This window comes from Ciconia boyciana, chromosome 2 (genome assembly GCF_034638445.1).
Source record: "Ciconia boyciana chromosome 2, ASM3463844v1, whole genome shotgun sequence".
In the NCBI taxonomy this organism is placed as follows: Eukaryota; Metazoa; Chordata; class Aves; order Ciconiiformes; family Ciconiidae; genus Ciconia; species Ciconia boyciana.
The window spans coordinates 34,032,059-34,053,632 of NC_132935.1; the positions used below are offsets into that span (position 1 = coordinate 34,032,059).

Below are 21,574 nucleotides of genomic sequence, written 5' to 3' on the forward strand. Positions count from 1 at the left end.
TCCAAAACTAAATGAAGAAAACTTGATGAAACTAATGCCCTATTTCCAGACATGAGAGTTGTAGAAGAGAAAATACATTAATCATGAAGAAACATTCTAATCCTGCTAACTCTTTTAAGTGACTATCAAAGAGGAGAGACTTCTCTTTCTCTTGGAGGAATCAGAGGGCTAAAAATACAAAAATGAAACTGCTACCAATGGGCCAAAAGCAAACAGAGAAGAGAATTTAGTGCCCTAATAATAAGGAAAGTAATTGCTGCTGAATCAAATTTCTCTCTTGATGAGATTTCGAAAACCACTAAGTACATATTACCCAGTGATGTATGCATTCTTGGAAAAAGCTGCTGAGAATCTTCAAGGCAGCCCAGGCTTAAGTGATGTGCAAAGAACCTATGGTAATGATGATGACATTAAAAGATTCATAGAACCAGTATTAATAGCTAGAAGCAAGATGAAGCACTAGTTTTCTGCAAGGGATCATAGGCAAAAACACAAAGCTAAGAAGAAAAGAGAATGTGAATTTTAAGAACAGCTGAAAACAGCAGGTGAACTCTTCTATCTACAGTCACCTAGAAAATAAGAAGGGGCTTGCAGAACAAAGATGAGCCGGAACTAAAATTCTGTATGAAATAGAATTCCACCAAATAACTCCATATTAGGAATTATGCTGAGCAAACACAGCAGTAATTTTGAGACCTTGCTTAGCATTTGATGCCCACAAGATGGTATAATTACATTATTTAGAGAAATGTATGCCACAGGTGAGAGGATTCTTCGACATGTCATCCTAGAACCACACAATAATTCTGACATTAAAAACCACTTGTTTTAGAAGAAAATAACTGAATTTAAAGTTAATGGATCCTTTCATTCAGAAATGAAGCTGTCTTATTTTGACAAATCTAATAATCTTTGTAAATAAAAGTCCAGTTTGAGCATTACATAAAAAAGACAAAATGAACTTTAGTTTGAATATTTCCATCTTTTATGATTTAGCATTATTTTCAAGTGTTCCATTTCAAACCTTTTGTGAAAGCAAATACTGCATTTAAAAAAGAATAGTATTTTGCAAAATTTAGCTGGGTTTTCTAACTTTTTGGAAACCCATAAACAATACTGGATGCAAGAACATGAAAGTGAAATCCCTCATAAACTTGTATTAACCAGTGAAATTAATCAGGCTAATTTATCTGTCTAGCATGAGCAAAGAGAAACACAAAAGAGAATTTTAAATGTGATGTTTACTATTATAGTTTCACCAGTTCCCTGTCTTAGCAAACAGCAAACATATTCTTTAAAAGTTAGGATCTTACTAATGTTGACATTTCCTTTAAACAAACATGTAGGACAGAATGGATGGGCTTTGCCACAGGAAATACAGTTACCAACCCTGTAAGCCTCAGTGAAAACAGGTAAATATTTTAATATAAGGGAACCCAGTGAGACTTCTTCTGAAGTGCATTTTCAGGAGTGGGTCCAAAAGAGAAGAAATTATACACTTGCAGTGGAATTCACAAGAAGTAGACTTGAAGTATAGGATAGTGTGTCATCAGGCAGTTAGCTTCAGAAAATCCTTCACGCAAAGAATCATGCAGAACCATTGTCCTGCTGGCTGAGACTATACACACTGCTAGAACTGTAGCCAAAGAGAAGTTTGCTTGGAAGCCTGCTTCCAAAAAGATACTTCTTAAACTATTCTTAGCATCAAATATGAATGTGAACTGTTAGCCAAAGCAGGGTAGAGAAGACAACAGAAATGGGTTAATTAGGTGCAGAAAATACTAGTGTTGAGCACGTACTGAAGAACATCTGAGTATATTACTGTTTTTCTATTATTAATGATTAACATAATCTATTTTTTTCCATTCACTATGACTGCTCCATTATGTATCATTAGGGAATGGAGATTTATGCATGCAAGTATTTGCCAGGCAACAAAAGCGGGACGTAGGGGCTATTTAGCATATGGCAGGAGAAAAAGTTAACAACGAGATTCTACTAGCTAGATTACGCAGTGGGCTTTGCCCACAATGGGCTAATTAACCCTAAGAAGATGCAAGATGAAAGAGGGTAAAAATCCATCTCAATTGGCAGTGCACTGTGCATGCTATGGTACTAATGATTTAAATTTATCTCATGGAAGAGATATTTGGTGGAAATTAGAAAATCTGAAAATTGAATTATTATGGACCAGTTGGCCTGCAATAATACCTTTTGTATTATTAACAGGACAGTTTACAGTCTCTGAGGCTACATTGATACTAGCAAGTTAAACAGTACAAGGGAACATTCCCAAAGACTGAAACTAAACTATCTGTGAAGTTAAACAGTAAGAATGGTCATTGGCACTGTTTTGGCCTGGGCCAACTAGCATTCTCCTAAACAACTCCTGAGCACAGCTGAGAGGTTATCATGGGTCCACGACCATTCCCAAGACTCACTCTGCATGGGGACTTTCTTTTTTTAAGAGTAAAAGAATGTTATAATATCTTCCCAAGTAAATTTCATTTACTAGGATAGACAAAGCCTCAGTTTTCTGGAGTCCATTTTACCTTAAGGTCAACCTAATCAAAGCTATTTAGCAAAGTTATATGGAGAAACCATATCTATAATTTTAATGAACAACTACCAGCCATTTTTGGACCTGGACACTATATGCCATTAAGAAGGAAATACAGCAACTTTATATTTCCTTTATATGCACTCTCTGTGCCAATAACTGTTTGACAAAAGCCAGAGGGCATTCAGCCAGAGACTCCATTGTGGAAGGAAAGCCATTCTGATCCAATGAAGAGAAAAACAAGATGCTTTGACCACCACTTAGGGAAACAATAACATGATCATCATCAATCAAAGCAGAACTGGGTAGCAGAGAAGACATTGCTACAGTCTTAGTATGTCTGACAACACTGATGATTAAGCCCCTACCTTACTTGCCAAAGTGAGTTGCTTTCTAAATCAAAGTTTAGAGATCAACAGCAAGTGGAATTACTGGATAAAATGAGGTGAGGGGTCTTAACCAGCTCCCTAACTCTGCTGTGCACATATTTGATATGAATGTGCAAAGTTAGAAGATGAATAGGAGAACTTCAATCTGCAAGGCTGCACTCACAATGAACTCTGACTGCAAAAGTGGAGCCTAATACAAGAAAACAAATTAGGTTCATTCTTTGAGGAATAAACAAATCATTCTGCGGAAAACTTGATTCTCTAACTTCAGTGAAACTTATTGCAAGAGGAATTGCTTTCCAGTGTGAGCAACAGAGTCAAACCAGAGTCAAAACAGTCAGTAAAACAGAGTTTTGTGTTCAGTTAAAAGTGCAAGCCCAAATGAAGTGGTACATGTCTGCAATGACTTTACAAACTAGGGGTAGGAGATATTCAGCAGCTCCTGGAATCTGGATTACAGTGAAACTCCCATTGCAAATCACCTTCAACAAAAACCTTCTTATCTTAGCAGGCAATCATTAGAAATATAATAGAGGGTCTTGGGCAGCATTTTAATTTAAATATTTATTTTGAATTAAACAACAGGTTGGACTGGTCTAAAGAGTGGACCAGATGCCTGATGAACCAATAATGTGGGAATTACTATTTTGTGCTTCATCAGATGCTACTATAAATATTTGCATACAAAAAATTTACTTACAAAATTCTAACCCAAGTTTTGCCTAAAGGAATATCATTCAAAACAGAAAAAAAAAAAAGTGTAACAAGGCTATTGTTATATTGCTTTTGTTACAGAAGCCTAATATGGACTAAAAACATTTCTGTCAATTAGATTTCAATTCAAATTCTTTTTTTTTTTTTTTTTGCAAAATCAGAGATATCATCCAGGCTACAGCAAAAATTGAGAATTGCACTGAGTACACCTCATAGTATTACTTTTTAGCTACTCACACCAGTCTCACAAGCATGATATGAATGCATAATATGCTGTGTTTTAGAAGGGGATGGTGACTATGCAAGATGATCAAATTAATAAAATTATAAAATCATCCCCTTATAGACTTACTGTTTGAACTTTGTGGAAATCCAGGTAGGGAGGATGGACCATTCATTCCAGGCAGAAGAACAGGAGGAAGGCCAGGGAGTCCTGGATAAGCTGCTGGCAAACTGATACCATGAAGAGAACCGCTGTCCATCATGCCTGGCTGCTGTACTGTTAATCCTAGCACATCAGTAGCCTTCTTTATGCGATCCAATTCTTGCTGTGCCATCAGCTGTCTAACCGTTGTAGGAGCTAAATAATCTTTCTCCCGATCTAGCTGACTTCCCACAGTTTCTCTCACTTTCGTAATATGTTGTTTGGAAAAGATATGATCTCTTATGGACAAACGTGCAGAATATTTCACGCCGCATAGAGAACATTCTGGCTTTGTCCCATCAGGTCCAGTCTGATTTATCATGAATGGCTTCCCTATGTTAATTTTGAATTTCTTTTCTTTAGCCCGGGCATTCTGAAACCAGACCTGGACCACACGTTTGGGCAGGCCAATCTCATTCCCTAGCATTTCGCATTCCTGCATTGTTGGAGTCCGGTAGTCACTAAAGCAAGCCTTGAGAACTTTAAGCTGAAGGTTACTCATTTGTGTTCGGAAACGTTTGTGGCCTGGCCGATCACTATTTTTGGATTTAAAGGGATTGCTGGCTCCAAATGGGTTAGGTGAACTTGGATCAGCTATGCTTGAAGTTTCACTGCGGTCAGCATTATCATCAGGGTCATCAGTAATGTAGTAACTTTGGTCATGATCACCATCTTTTTCACTGAAATGTATTGAGGGGCTTGTTAGGGAAAAGAGAAATTTATCATCGGTATTCTCATTTGTAGGTGTAGTTGCAGCTTTTGGTAGCGTGTCATTCACAAGTGGTTTTGGTTCTTTGGGAGGTGATGCAGGTTTTGCATCCCCTGAACTGCCAGTCGTGCTTTCCATTTCATTGTTCCCCTCATCCCCTGTTGTGGCATCACTAATTGCTGTATTAATTGATGAAGTCTCATCAAAGTCAGTCTTGTTTTGATCATATCCGGAGTCAGCAGGAGGGGCATTCAAATTTTCTATATCCTCACCAGACTCTGCTTTAAAAGAAGAAGGACTTAAGAGGTTCTTCGGGGACATTTCTGCAGTTTTGCTAACAGGGGTTGATACAGTGGAGGCTAATTCATTTTCACTTGATAATTCAGTTTTTGCTAATGACAGTGATGGGTAATCAAAAAATATGTACTTTTGTGGACTTTCTCCTCCATCTTCAGTTGATATCAAAGGACTTGGAGGCAAACTATAACCGGCCTGTTTCCCTTCATTCCAATGTCGAGAGCGAATGTGACTTTCTAAAGCTGACTTTGCTTTAAACAGAGCTCGACAAAAAGGACACCTTTTATGGGACTGGGCTGGACCAACTGCACGGAATTGTCCCTTTCTTTCTCGGGCTCTTGTGTTCTGAAACCAGACTTGTACAACTCTCTTTTTCAGTCCCACTTCACGTGCAATGTGATCTAGCATCTTTCTGGTGGGGTTGGAATCTAGTAGGTACTTTTCATAGAGTATTTCCAGCTGCTCTGGAGTAATTGTAGTTCTTAAACGCTTATCACGATGTTGATCTTCTCCACTGTTTCCTCCCTCTTTCTCACTACAGTTATTGTCTTCTTTATCATCTAGTTTTCGTTTCAGGGAACCAGAAACTGTAGCAGGGTGTGCCGTATGTGATGAGCCAGTTTGTGGCGGCATTTGAGCAAGAGAACTATTAAGTAACTGTCCAGTCATCAAAGGATTATTAGGGTCAAATATCATATAGGGCATATCCATCGGTCTTTCTAAAAACTGTGAGTGAAGAAATTGGTTTTGGGCTGCTAGGAAATGCATGTGCTGGTGCTCTTGCCAAAGTTCTAGAGTTGGAAAGGCAACTGTACACTGATCGCATTGGTACTGTAATAACTGAGGAGGTAGACTGTTCTGTAGAGAAGTCATTGAAATTGGTAAAGGACTGGAAGGAACAGGTGTGGTTTGTGATGCAGAAGGAGGTCTCCCTACTATCTGTGATTGTTTTTGTTGCTGTGGTTGAGAAGCTGAGGGCTGAGGGTCAGAAGAGGTTACTGTACTGGTACCAGACTGTACTGGTTTGGTGCTTTGGGAAGTTGTATCAGTTTGCTTAGAGATGGTTTCATTTTGTTTTGGTTTTTCTGTGGACTCTGGTTTAGGAGAAGCCTTCTCAGGTTCTGGTTTGGGCGATGGAATCAAAGGAGTACTAGAACCAGAGCCAGAGCTTGCTGCTGTGACTGCTAGGCTTTTTGCTGAGTCGTTTTGGCCAGAAACTGTGCAGTTCTTATACACTGTTTGATCAGAGGCATCCATAGAATCTTCAGTTTGGCTTTCATCTTGAGCATCGTCATCTTCATCTTTATAACACTGCTTTTTCTGGTGCGTAATCAAATCAAAGATCCTGGGAAAAACCACACTGCACTTTTTGCACTGATATTGCATGTTACTAGTTCGAATGTAACGCTCATTTGTCAGTTCCCTTTTCTCATTGTCTTTAGTTTCAGCTTGATTTTCATAACTTTTGCGAGCTTTTTGTCGTGCATTTTGGAACCATACGACAATAACTCGAGTAGGTAGGTTAAGTACAGTTGAAAGTTGTTCAATTTCATCATCCTTTGGATAAGCATTTGTGTCAAAGAAGTCTTGGAGGACACGAAGCTGGTAGTCAGTAAACCGAGTCCTAGATGATCTCTTGCTGAAAGATGCATCAGACTTGTAGGGTTCTACAGCTGAAGGTTGAGGATCTATTCTGATATCTTCCAATACTGTTATGGGAGGGTTGCTGAAGTTATATGGAGAATCTTTATTTCTCTGTCGTTCTTTAAACAGCGTATTACGAAACCAGTGCTTGATAACTTTCTGTGAAAGACCAGATTTCTCAGCCATTTCTTGGATCTGCTCTTCACTTGGAGAATTGTTAATATCAAAATAAGCCCGCAAGATTTTTAACTGGTCATCTGTGATTCTTGTACGTGGACGCTTGAACTGAGAGTGCCGCAGGAAATTGGGATCTAATCCCAGCTGCTGCTGACAAAGCTGGGTAAGATCTGCAGATAAAGTATCCATTGGTGGCAACTGGAGGGCAAGCTGAGGAGGCAATGCAGGATGCTGCACTGGCTGCATCATAATTGGAGGGAAAAGGGGGAGATCAAGTGAAACAGGAAGCTGGACTTGAGGTGGGGCTGATGGTGGCGGTGGTGGAGGAGGAGGTGGTGGTGGTGGAGGAGGCGGCGGTGGTGGCGTGGGTGGTGGAGCTTGCAAAGGAGTGGGAGTTGTATTTTGAATTTTTCCAGCCCCAGCTGAAGAAGGCTGAGAAGGAGTTGGAGGAGGAGGTGGTGGTGGTGGTGGAGGAGGTGGTGGTGGAGGCGGTGGTGTTTCTGGAGAAGATGGGGAAATTGGATAAAGCTTGTCATACGCCTCCCTGTACTGTCGGGCAAACTTCTCTAATGCTCCATATGGAAAAAACTGTCCATGCACATGTTCTTGATGACTCTTCAGAATAAGAATGTTGGAAAAGAGCTTACTGCAGGTTCCACATTCCAGTTTGTCTGTGTTTTCACCTTCACCTGTCTTGCTTTTTTTCTGCACTTTTTGTCTGTTCTCATTGTATTGGATAACTAACTCAAACCCAAAGTTCTCCAACAAAGCCTTGGCTGCATTCCCCCTTGCTCCAGAAGCTATTCTGGGTGGTGGGATGGCTGGTTCTGAGGATTTTGGCTTCTTCATATCTTTGTTTTCTTTTAGTCCTTCATTCTCATTAGTAAATTCTTGCTTTGGCTTCTCTTGTTTCTCAGAAATTTCTTCTGACTCCTTATATGATGGCATATCCTTTATCAGCTGGCAGTCTGTACTTACTAAGGTATTTTGTTCTGCTTTCATCAGCTTGCTACTTGGCTGCTGCTGTTTTTGGGACTGAAGTTGGGGTTGGGTGGATTGATACTGTTGTGCTTGTTGCTGCAGTATCTGTAGCTGGGTTTGGCCAACGTGGTGCTGAGTTTGTATCTGCTGCTTCAAATCTTCTAGCAGTGATCCTGTCATACCAGCCATTCCAGGCATACCAAACGTGGCAGAACCAGGCAAACCCAGATCTGGGCTTAAGCTAAATTCTGTCCCAGGTATATAGAATGGGAAAAGGAACTGAGGCTGTTGAAATTGCAGCAGTGCTTCTGGTGTCATTGGAAAGTGAGGCAAAAAGGCTGGGTTTAGAAACTGGGGTTGAAAGAACGCAGCTTGCTGTTGCAGTTCATGTTGTAGTTGCATTTGAAGTTGTGCTGGTGACTGGGGTGGGTGATGTGTAGGCTGAGCAGAAATTAATTCAGAAGCTTGCTTTTTATTTAATTCTTTGGCATCTAAATGTGTTTCTTTGCTGTTAACTGCTGGTAAGCTCATAGATTCTAGCATTCCTTGGCTGGGGCTATTAACATTCCCTGCTACACTATTTCCACTACTTATATTACCACTTGGTTCTAATTTTGCAGCCCTTGCCTTTGTCTGATGAAGCACAGATCTCATATGGATTTCCAATGTAGAACTTTGGCTATAAGCAACATTACAAATGCTGCATTTGTAGGGTTTGTTGTCAGTGCTGCTGTTGGTTTCTTGAGGGACAGGACTTGATGCTTCCTGCAAAACCTTTTTGAGTTTATGTAGATGGGACACTGAGTTATAGTGGACCAAGAGAATGTTCTTTTGGGTGAAAGACTCTTTACACACTGTACACTTATACGGGCGAGATGGATCTAGAAATTTTTCCATAGTAAAATTTGGCCCTTTTCTAAAAGGTAAGGTCCGCTTTGGTTCTGAGCCCGTATCATCTGGAATAGAGCTACTATCGCTTCCCACAGGACTTGCTTTACCTTCCTGGTCCATCTCATAATCTCTTTCTATTTCCTGTTCGAGTGCATGATCATCTTGTGCCATACTTTCACTTTCTGCCCAGAGTTCACCGTTGACAGGTAAAGATGCACACAGCTGCTGAAGTTCAGCTTCATTGAGTTCAGGGTGGCCTGCTTCCAAGTGTTTTTTTAAAGCCTGGAATGTACGGAAGCTACGTTGGCAAAGGCTACACATGGTAGCTGCCCGAATAGCATGATACTGGGAATGTATCTGAAGCTTCTGCATAGTCTTAAAAGCCAAGCTACAATGGTTACAACGGTACTTATAGACATGGCGGTCAGAAACAGAGAGCTGTTGCTTCTTCTGCTGTTCATTTAGCTGATCTGTCATGGAGTCAGTGGTCTTTATATCTTTACTGCTGCTCTTATTCCAATCTGGCATTTCAGTAGATTCCTTAGGTGGCTTCTGTTCCTCGGTCTTAATTTCCATTCCAGTTTTTGATTCATCGATCCCAGGGGTACTTTTCTCATCCACAGGACTTTCACCTAGTTAAAGAAAGTTAAGTGTCTTTTACACAAGTAGAAGAGAATAGCACATAGTATTAATGTTTTTTTTCACCAGAAATCAAGAGAGGCACTTGGTATGCCACGTGTTGGCCTAGCAAAGTATAGAGACCCATCCTTGCCCCAGAGAATAAAGCAGACAGGACCAACAAGAGGTTAAAAAAAAGTAATAAAATCCAAACATGATGATCAGAATGGCAGTGGCAGTTGGCAGTGGGAGTGGCACAGAGTTTCTAAATTTCTAAATTTCCCATATCTAGCTTTCACATGTCTGGGCTTTTTCTTGCATACCTGGATATTTCCCAGATCCCTCAGCTGTAATGGTTGCAGGTGTGTCACGTTCAGATTTCTCTGAAGCAGCTGCTGGCAATAGCATACTATTGGGCATCATGACATCTGGTACAGGAACCTTTGAAAGCCAAGAACACAGTATTATTACAGGAAAAGTCGTACTATTCAATACTATACAACAGTATGAAATCATAATTCAAAAGATCCACCATATCTGGATCAAAGACTGCCAGTACTAAACCAAGATCTTGATTCAGTCCTTGATAATGGTTTCTGACAGACCACAAATCCAGAGCATTGGGCGTCCCTTGGTGGAGAATCAACTCAAAATAATCCACAATAAGGTGATGCTATAGAACTACATACACGCAATATGTCATTGGTCTCAATGTCACCACAAAGAAGGTTTTGCTGACTATGTCGGGTTGGTTGGATTTATCAGGGGAATTCTCCTCGGACATCCTCCAGAGACGGAGATCATGTTGAGATATGGTCACCAGTCATTTCTTGACTAAGGGCATTCCCACTTTGCTTCACCTGTATTTTTTTTTAAACAAATGCTGGACCTTCCATGATCTTTGAAAGAAAATTGTTAGTTTATTTCCATACAGAAATAGCAACTTATTTCCATTTAAAATAAGATTTCTCTCTTTCTTGTCTTAAATTGCTTATGTACCTTCTTCAGACTGCTTTACCTGTTGTGTTATGCTTTCAAATTATAGACAGAAATCTTTGAAGGATGTACTATTATAGGTGTCTGATAGTACTCAGTTTAGTTAAGCTGACATGAATATTTGCTCAGCTCTTCATGTTTTCCTTTTGCTTAGCTCTTTAAAACACACTCATATCTGAAATAAAGGATTGTCTAGGGGTTCAGACTAAGACTTAGCAGGACTGGGTTCAACCTCCTGCACTGCCAGATTCTGTCTAAATGACCTTGGGTAAATCAGTTCAGACTGTGCTGCAGCTCCTTATCTCTACCATAAGGACAGTACTTCCTTACTTCATACAGAGGTAACAAGAATATCCATAGGAGAGATTTCTGAGTGGTAAATTGCTATGATAATGGAAGCTACATACATTACTAGGTATGAATAGAAATACCCTGTGTTTCTTTTTAACAGTTTAACAAATTATTTTAAACCTTTATTAGGATACATAAGAATTTTTTATATATATATATATATATGTATGTATGTATGTATGTATGTATTTATACCAATTGCCTATTGGAAAAAATATTCTAGACATATTTTTAAAAGCCCTGGGCTTAGTTTATTTGTAATTTAAACATGGCATTAATAGCATCCTCTCAGACGACTAGTGACTTTGATTTTGTTTGGGAGGGAAGGACTTTTAAAAAAAATGATGTAGGTAACTCTAAATGTCCCAGAGAAGAAAAATTTGCTATAAATGGTATTTATTTTGTCATCAGAGAGTTCAGATATGGACAAAGCATATTAGTGTTAGCAACTAGGACAATTTAGATGATGCAGATTATGTTTTGCAATGTCTTTTTCTGTCAAACCATCTATTTTTTTTTCTCTCAGAAACAGTGAGACAACTCCCCAGTACCTGGAGAGGAGAGGAGAGGAGAGGAGAGGAGAGGAGAGGAGAGGAGAGGAGAGGAGAGGAGAGGAGAGGAGACATTTCAAAGTTGCCCCGTTATCAGCATGGAGGGAATCATGGAGAATTTGAGAAGAAAGCTAATAATCCTCAGTAGGGAGGGGTTTTTTTCCCCACATTTTTCCAGTTTCCTAAAAGGGTTTGGGAAAGTTAAATTTCTACAGCATTTTCCTTGTGGTGGGCCAAAATTACATGGTCTGGCAGAGCTATAGTTAGTAGAAAACCAAGGAAAAGAAAAGAAGAAAGAAAACTTTAAACCACTTTTGTGGATCCCCAATTCTGTATTTGCTCATCAGCACTAGGCACAAGGAACCTCAGACCTTCAGTTAAGAGCTCTTTTAATTCTTTCTTATTTTTCTGCCACTTTACTTGGGAATGAGGTGGTAGGCCTACAACCACAACTGTAAAAATGAAGGAGGAGTCTGTGCATACAGAAATAAATCCTTAAGGAGGTGGATCCTTGAGACTTCCAAGCACACTTCCTTCTAAAAAGGCAAGACAACCGGAATCAGGGTGTCTTAGGAGGTCTGTTTTCTAACTGAATCTATGATGTAATAATAAATACTTTCTAGATCTGATTGTGTCTTTACTGACGTTATTTTGAATGGTGCTGAGTCATTATTTTTCATAGAAATTTATTATTTCGACATGGTTTGTACAATTTTGCAGTGAAGAACAGGATTTTCCTGGTGAGGTTGGAATGGGATTCAACCTCCAAATAGAGTTTGCAGGTTATAGCATTCATCGCAATCATGGAGAAGCCAGTTCAAGTCCCTGCCTGATCCAGGGTAGGTACTTTAAATCAGATATTCCATATCCTAAAGAACTGGCCTAACTGGATTGCCACCTATTCTTGCCTTTCTGTGTCATACTCACAATTAATTCACAAAAAAACTAAAGGATCTTTTATGCAGAGGCAGAAAGTAAGAAACAAGATATTTTGTGCAATAAGATAATCATGTTCTTCAGTTAGCACCACTATTGATATTTTACAGTGAATTTCATGTAATATAATGCAAGTACAGCCCAGCTATACACAGGAATTCTTCTACATTTGGGAACTACGTTCTACAGGGAACTCCTGTTATTTTACAAACAGGAGTCACAATACCTCTGAGACCTGGATATTATTATACCCAGTTTACAGGTGTGCACTTAGAGACATTGACAGGCTTGATTCTTCCAAGGTTAATGTCAATGAGGAACTGCAGGTTTTCAGCATCTTTGAAATCCACCTTCAGTTCCACCATTTTCCCAAGGGACATCAGTCACTGGATGAGCTGGCAACAGAACCTAAGAGTCTTGACCCACTCCCCTCCTCAGGCTACCTGAATACTATATCACAACAAATACATCGCCTAGAGGCCTGAGTACATTTCTGTAGCATGTGCGTCAGTATTTGGAACACTTACTGTCATGAGCAGTTTCTCCACACAGTCAGGGGACACACTGTGCAAATGGGTCAAATGAAGCTGGAGATGCATTTTGTTGCTGAGGACATCCTGGCAGAGGGGGCAGCAGATAACAGGTTGCATTGAATGCTGTGACAGGACATGCATCTGGATACGATTTGGGTCCCTACTATTGTAGTTACAATAAGGACATTGATAGAACTGGAAAAAATCAAATTAAGATGCAGGCTATTAGTCAGTGTGCTTTTTATAACTTGCTGATATTGCTATTTTAACAGCATATCATCTCTGTTTCATTCTTGAGTTATTTGAAAGAGTTCTAGAATGCAATTAAACTGCTACATTTTCCTTTACCTGCTCATGACAAAATTTATTGTCCTCTGGAGGCTTTGATTTTTTAGCTGCACCATCCTCTTCTTTTGCCAGAAGAAGCTGTTGTGCCCCTACCACAGTGTTCACTTTTGGTTCCTTCTCTGGTGTGACTATTCCTGTTCCGAAAACATAATTTTTAAGAAAATATTTTAAACTTTAAAATATCCTGGTTTACAAAGAGGCTGTGATTCCAAAGGTCTGTATTGTCTTTGAGGCTTTTTTTTTTTTTTTTTTTTTTAAGTTCTGAGAAAATGTATAGTTGAATAAACAACTCTGGTAGGCACAAAGGTGAAAATACACTTTTATCCTTGATGGAGACTCTATAAATACATTTAAAAATTGACTCTTCTCTACTGTTTAGATAACCTTAGGTTGCCTTCAAAGATTAATCAATAATGTGCTTTCTTTAACAGCTCAGTATGAATTTGTGTATTACATTAAAAGAAATCAGCTTTTGCTTAAGAATCCTGTTTTCCAAAATAATTAATTTTCTGCTGTTTAATTACCCTCTCTCTTTTCTAAACTGTCCGAGCAATATGATTATTGTGCTGTTTTGATAACTCCTGCCTGGTTACAATTCTGAAGCTAAATATAGTGAGGCTTTAAAAGAAATACTGTGGAGAATAGGATTTCAGAGCTAACTTAATATTAATTATATACAAAGATCAGTCATTTGGGATTGCCTTAGATGTTTACACTGTGAATTTTTATAGTCTGGCATTTGTGATCAAAACCAGAATATAATTGTTTTCTATAGATAGTTCTACTATTAAGTATTAAATACTATATTTAATATTATGCCTGAACTAGCTGTGTAATGTGGCCCAGTCTTGCACACATCAAAGGAAAGAGTGCAATTCTAATTTCCCAGTCCATCAGAAAATTCTTTCCAGCGTCAATTTGCCAGATAATCTCTTCTGCTAGGCTGGATATTACAAGAGCATTGGGTAGGCATGTCACATACATCTCACGACAAACACAAAACCTCATTTACCAACCATTCCAATCTCATCATAGTGCGGCATCATCTGACCTTTTTTCTGCTGTTTATTATGAGTATTTCTAATTTTAACTTTCAATTTTCACCATCTTCCAGTCAATTTGCAACTAAATTATTTCCAGGGTGAGGACACTATCACTGGACACTGGGTGCAAATACATCTTGAAATGCAATGAAGCTAAACCATTGATTGCTATCAGACCCAACGTAAATATATAGTCCAGGGGTAATCTGATTGTATGCTGTGCATGAAGATTTATCTTGATTTTTTTCAATCCACATAAGGTTCATATAAATGAACAAATTGCACCTCATTGCACAATAACCTAGGATTAATTTAAAAATAAGGTCATGGATGTTTTGGCAACAAAGTAAACATGAACAGAGAAAATACTTGTATTTTTCTGTAGAAAAAAAACAAGAACTTTTTATTATTATTATTTTTATAGAGACTTTGTGCAATATTTGCTATTAAAAGAGCAACATTAAAGAGAAGTAAAATAAGAGAACAGTTTTCAAGGTAAACACCAAATCCTTATGGTACAATAATAAACAATTGAAAACTGAATCATACAGGGACATTTTCTGAAGGGCAGTTTTTAAAAAAACATAAACATATTTTATGACTTATACATTAATGGTGATTTCCCCACACATTGTTTTTCATTCCTAAGTTGCTAATTATTTCTTTTGGTGTAATTTAGACCAGTAATTTTTGCATGTTCTTGCTCAAATTAAAGTTTATTCCTGCCATATTTCCCTACTTTTAATGACCAATTTGTCAACATGGGTTTAATATCTGAACAAGCCACTTTCTGGAGCCCCACTGAATTTTTACGCTCTCAGGAACTGATCCTGGAGGCCTCATTTAGACTGCTCAGTCAGTGCTGTGCCGATGACCTGAAGGACTAGCGATGCTTAAAGGCAAAATCTACGTGATGCAATCACATAAGGCACCATTTTATTACTCACTTTGGTTTATGATAATACAGTACTCCCTGGCCTATCTGTATTTACTTGGCAATACACCATTATTATTTAAATGTCTTTACTGTGAGAATTATGGGAAGTAAAAAAGTGACATATTATATTAACAGAGAAAGGTTGCTTCTCAGATTTTAGAAGGTTAGGTTCAAATTATTAACCTCTTTTCATTTCCAACTGTCAAAAACATCTAACAGTTGACTACTGGTTTTTACCTTTATCATATGTCACTTTTAAAATGTCCCTTTTTAAAGACAAATGGGCCAGAATCTTAGCTGGTGTAAATGTACACTGCTATACAGGAAGCTGAACTTAAAAGCCAAAATACAACAATTCTGCCTTATCTTCCCCTCATCACGCTACATTGTTCTGAACAGATTGTAACAGAAATTAAGATCCAAATTCTGCTCCAAAATGCACTTGTGAAAATACATTTAACTGTGTTTTGGCAATGGTATTTAACTGCTAGTGAAATTTAGCTTGGAGTGCACTCTGTGTGTGCCTGGGCACACACAAGGTTAATATTACACATCATCTTCCACCACAGGATGGAATAACTTAATTACTTCAAAGGGCCTATAATAATCATGAAACACATAGTTCTTGTTTCTATAAAAACAAGGGGGTTTTTTGGTTAAAGTTTCTTTTGCGGTTGATATAATAAAACCGTAGAGTTATAAAACACTGTGCTGGGGTCAATAAATGCATAACAAAGCACAGCTTTTTACTATGTTTACTATGATATTTATATAAACTGTTGAAATTTACAGAGGCTTTGTTGTTTCTGTTGTTGTTGTTGCTCTGGATTCATTCAACCTCAGGCACTATTACTTCTTAAACGACCAAAGTTACATCTGGCCTGTAGTAAAGTAACTGAGTCCCTGACTTATGGTGAGCTTTGCAAAAAAAAAAAAGGGGGATTGATTCTTCCCTCTGGCATGGGGATGCCACTCGCTCCTGCACATGGTGAGGACCAAACCCCCAAGCCAGAGCATACGTGCCAAAACCAAAGGAGATCATCTCCTTACGCAAGCAAATGGTCCAGCTATTACAACTCGGTGCCTTGTCTTGCTATATCAACTTTCTGCTTTCCGTGTTGAATTCACTGTTTTAAGGAGCTTCCTGTAGGGAGGCTGAACAAAGTTATGGTCTTATAGGAAGCGTATTGAAGGAGGAGGGAGAGAGGAGAGAAAATATTATGGTCCTGAGCATGCCGTGTGGCACTGTTTTCATAGCTGGATGTTCCACTGAGATGCTATTCTTACTAGGCAGCTGTAGGAAAAGACTAAATCCAGTTGTTATTCATGTTTTAAATAAGCACATTTTATTCTTGAGACACATTGTTTGTTGGTTTTTTTCCTAATTGTGAAACACAACTGTAATTCATTTTATAATATAAAATACACAGCATTATTTTAGTTGAACAATGTAATTTCAATACATTTAGCTCAAAAACTAAGTTTAATTATAAATAAGTGCCATGAAATAGACTAGTCAATGATTGCCTGTCAGTTACAGAATTATTTAACTTGTGTAAGATTGCTAATATAAAAATGACATAATTCACTGCAATTCAGATGCCATCACCTTCATAACATTTTTGAAACCCCAAAATAAAAACAAAAATGTTTGTGTGACTAACAAGAAGGAGAAAGTTAATAAAATACTGGTACTAATGAAAAAAAGTCCTGGAAAAGCCATAATCGAAATACTATTTTCTTATTTATGAATCGATGTATTTGATAAAGATTGCATAATTTAAGACTTCTGACACATCAGATGATGTTATTCAGCCTCAAAATAATTCTAAAATTATAATTACTAGTAGAGTATTCTTTCTAATTAGAGTAGAATGAAAGGATAATTTTCATTGCAATAATGAAGGTTAATTTCCATCCTTCCTCATGTTTACTACCTTATTAAAAAGTGCTCCCCTTAGCCATGGCAGAGACATATTACATTTTCAATGCAAATGTATTAATCTGGATAAATTCCATATTAATTCTTGCACTGCATAGAGCTGTAATTTGGATTATAATTAATCTAAAGTGGCACTAGATTTAAATGACAATATAAATGAGGCATTAGTAGGCTTTTCTATTCTGAATGAATATTCAACAAATATAACTTGCATATTGCCAAGTCTCATTTTGAAAGCTCTACTCCTTGAGATAAGGTAAGCAATACAGCACAACAGCTTACACAAACATACTGCTACTAAATACATGTTAATCCTTTCTCGTCTAATAGATTCTATGCTAAAGAGGGGTCACATCACTTTCCTGTCTAACTTGTTAGCATTGTGATTAATTTATTGGTTTTCCTGAGATTTCTTTGGCAAGACTTGCAACACTCAATTCATGAGAAAGCCCAAATTAACATTCAATTATACATAAGCAGTTATGCAGTCATTAGGAATACTTGTCAGCTGAGTGAAAATTAAGATGATGGCCTGAATGTTACATATGCAGAATTAATTTAGATTAGGAAAATAAAAGTTTCTAAAAGATTTAGGATTTTACAGTACAAACTATTTTCTGCAAAGCACAAAGGCAATCATGTATTTCAGCCCTTGTTTTTATATGAATCTTACTGCAAAGTTATTTGTGTAATTGCTGGCACGGGAATGCAGAACAATTATGCTGGTTTTTTTGTAGTGCACCCAGTAGGCATCTGGATATAGGTTTGTCCTAATTAAACTTGGCCCTTATGAGCAGCTAATCCTGATGGAATTTTGAGAATTCCCCTTCAGTATTTTTCTCTAGATTCCATCATTTTTTTTGCTGGAGCTTTAATACCGTATTCTTTCTTGAACAACTATAAATGGGCCTGCCTAAGAAAAAAGAGAGGGCTGATAAACTCCCTGAACCGGTTTACAGTGTCCCCTAGGCAGAGTGTATGGTAGGAAGTGCAGGCTGCAGGTGGCTGTCACCCCTCTCCTGGTGAGTGTCCAGGACAGCCCCTGATGAGGCTGCACAGGCGGACCTGTGTCGGCCTGGGAGCATGGCTTTACTGCACTGCAGACTGTTTTTACCAAGTCAGAGAGCCAGCCAAGGGGGATATATATTTTATTTAAACCACAACACAGTTTCTTGCTCAACATCACCCTTGTCATCATCGGCCTTTCTGCAGTCTCTTGATCTCAAAAAATAAAGCAATTGAAGAGGAGCTGAGGTTCTAAACTGTGATGGGTACTGACCTTAGCATGTCAACAAGCAAACTTAAAGGCAGTTTTAATTTTTAAGTCAGTCTTCTGAATTGATTTGGTGTAGAAAGGGACATCTATGATATTTTTTTGGAAATAAATCCCAAAATGTTTAATATATAAAGAGCAAATAACAGTATGGGAGAATCTGGGTGTAAAGAAACTCATACGTAAAATGATATTTTCCCTACAACTATATGTCTTTACGGAGAATACAACCTCCTTTGTATGCTGCTGTCATTGGCATACAAGGAAAAGATATATGACTACCTGAAACTAATAGGCTTCAACCTGTTTCAGCACTTCTTCTGCTTCAGTGAATCCAACATAATATAACTAGGTATAGCGTGAGGCAAAAGTAGCCAATGTAATATTCATTGTGACCATAGATTTCCATCTCATACATAAAAAGCATGGATGAAGTCACGTATTTGCCAAATTAAACACAGAAAAAGCCTTGGGTATCTACACCAGATGCTGGCCCTGGGTTTGTTTGTGCACAAGTAAATGTCATGACATAGGGGTTTTGTTTTCAAAGACAGTAGCTTTCATTACTGGGCTTTGTCTATTCCAGGAGATCAAAATTACCCAACCCATAATCCGTTTTCAATGATATTTCCTCTTTCTTAGGCTGAATCATCTGTAAACTTTTTCACTGGATTTTGTGTATTTTTTTCAAAATGCCTCAAATAAATGCCCAGGAAGAGGACAGATTCTTGGGAGTAACTGATCAGAGAGCAAGAGCAGAAAATAATAATAACAAAAAAACCCCACATTCTTTGGGTTAAAAGGGGGGCAAAACCTATTGAAGAAAAAGTTCAAGTGGTACCTAATCCTATGCTTATGAAAAATTAATATGCCATCAGAGGAATCACAAGTACAGCTAAGATTAATGAAAGGCGCTTAAAAAATTACAAGCACACAAACTGATTTGATTAAAAAATAATCTCACTGGTCGTCCTGTAATATTCTTCAACTTATCCGCATCTATCCTGTCAGATGGTTATGATTAAAAATAGGTCAATGGGAGGCTACTGATAGAAGTCACATGCAAAATGCACATGCAATGAATAGTAGTGGGAATGTCCAGACAGTTTAAAATGAAAGAGCATTTCATAAGTTAAAAAAAGGGGGAAGACAAAATTCTAACATCTTACCAGAGTCTTTACAAGATTTTTTGCCTTCACTATTGTCTCTCTCACTCGAGTCTTTATCATCAGCAACAGCCACTGATGTACTTTTAGCAGACCCTTCTGTATCTTCACCTTGTTCTTCTGTGGATAAGCACAGAAAAGATCTTAGAAAAGAAACTCAGTCACCATTTAGCAGCATTTAAAAAACATGTCCTGTAATAAGAACAGCATGAAAAGAGGGTGGCAAAATAGGGGGAAGGAGGGGTGGGGGGAAAGGAAAGAACTGCACTTTAAAGAGGTTGGGCATTAATGACGAATAATTAGCAATATTTCAAAATCTATCCAGAAATTCTGACCATGTCTTTATCAGAGTACCCGCTTTCCACCAGTGTGACAGATTTAAAGCCTGTCTTTTCATATTCTTTGGCTAGAAATGATTTGTGTTACAATACATGCACATGCGTGCACGCACACACCACACGGGCCGGAACAAAAGCCAGCACATGTAAAAATGCATCTTGGAGCCAAAAAAAAAAAAAAGAAAAAGAAAAAAAAAAAGGGGGGGGGGGAATTCAAATATAAATCCTATTAGTGCAGCAGTATCCCGCTAATTGCAGTAAGTAAGTATTAGGTATTAGGTACTGCATTAAATATAAACCTCTGGCTTTGCGGGAGAAGTCTCAGATTTTGTCTCCAGGGGGAGCCACGCAGGATAAATGATGCAACTTGGTCTATGGCTTCTGAGGAAGCAGCATTACCCACACCTCACTTACGTGTTCACACCAGCTAGATTACATGGAAATCTTCACAGTAACTCAAGCCCATTTAATTATTCGGTAAATCTTAGCTATGCTGCTACTGGTGGATTAATCTGTTTATGCAGTTAGCTTCTATGCTGGGGCTGTGTAGCACTAATCCGTGAAAGGCCCACTGTTCCTTTTCATCCTGTGATCATTTGTCTCTCACTGTGCTGATGTCACATTTTAATGAATTTTTAGCAATCTGAGTAATGCCAGATAACCAGACTTGCAACTCCCTACAGCACAGCATGCTGTTTTCATTGCAGCACACACACAAAAAATAAAAATCATATTTCCCAGTTCAGGTAGGAATTACATAAATTAGGAGGTGAAGGTAAAATGGGATTCGAAGCACCAGGCCGCTCAATTTCATAAAATCTTTAATGACCATATAAATTAACCCTGGAAAGGCAAAAGGTCACAGACACACATTTGCATACACTCTTCTATTCACTTTTGATAAGCAGAGCTTTTATGCCAGGAACATGATACAATTAACCCTTCAGGAACCATACAAAATGCAGCTACCGACATTTTAAGTGTCAAGCATTAACTGAAAATTACACACTGCATAAAATTTTCATTGTAAATGCTATAGTGATTGAAAGGGGAAATAGTGGCCCTCTTAGCACCCCATGTTTTATTAATAACATTCTGACAGCCGAATGAAATATCCTCTGTCATATGTAGCAGCTGAGCACAAAAAAATTGCTGCTTAGAGCCTTACTTGCCAGCCATGCACTGAAACTGTATGCCTGGGCAAACAACCCTCAGATCAATGTGGCAAACCTAGCTGATTCTCAACTCTCTGCGAAACCTTTTGTAAATCAGAAGAGAAAAACACAGCTGCAATTTTGGAAACCAAACCGAAAAAAAAATATCTCGACCACAGATCAATGTGTTTTACATTGACATCGGAATACAATAGGTTAGGACTAAGCATGCGTGTCCACTTTTTTGGAACAATACCGGGAGAAAGATGGTCCCCTCTTTTAGAAATAATTGCATATAAAAAAAAATTTCCATCAGAATGGAAACCCCCCTCGTGCTGTTTCAGCTCTCCCCCCTGCGGCCCCCCGCCCCCTCCCGCGATGATAGCTAATCAAACATGGTAGGCATCCCTGTCGCAGCTGGAAGCGGGGCTGTGTTTGTCAGGGTGGCGGGGGAGCGCGGTTCGGGATGCTGCGAGCCTGTGATCATGCCTGGCTCGGGCTGTGTTAATGCCGAGCGCGCACACATGAGGCTCGTATCCAGTGTCAGGCCCCGTGGCCTCGCAGAGCCGATGGCAATCCCTTTTCGACTCATCCTTGGGAAC

At 38.5% G+C, this 21,574-nt stretch overlaps 1 protein-coding gene across 3 annotated transcripts in view; it reads right to left on the bottom strand.

Annotated features, from left to right (window-relative positions):
• ZFHX4 (zinc finger homeobox 4) overlaps nt 1–21,574 on the bottom strand; it is a 152,333-nt gene that overhangs the window by 6,763 nt on the left and 123,996 nt on the right. For 2 of the 3 annotated variants that reach the window (XM_072852314.1, XM_072852312.1), the window contains exons 5-9: nt 19,484–19,600; nt 13,120–13,253; nt 12,766–12,966; nt 9,728–9,845; nt 4,016–9,418 (exon numbers count right to left, since the gene is read on the bottom strand). In XM_072852314.1, coding sequence (XP_072708415.1) covers nt 4,016–9,418; nt 9,728–9,845; nt 12,766–12,966; nt 13,120–13,253; nt 19,484–19,600 — 5,973 coding nt within the window. The remainder of the gene's footprint in view (nt 1–4,015; nt 9,419–9,727; nt 9,846–12,765; nt 12,967–13,119; nt 13,254–19,483; nt 19,601–21,574) is intronic. The other variant, XM_072852313.1, reaches the window with a different exon arrangement.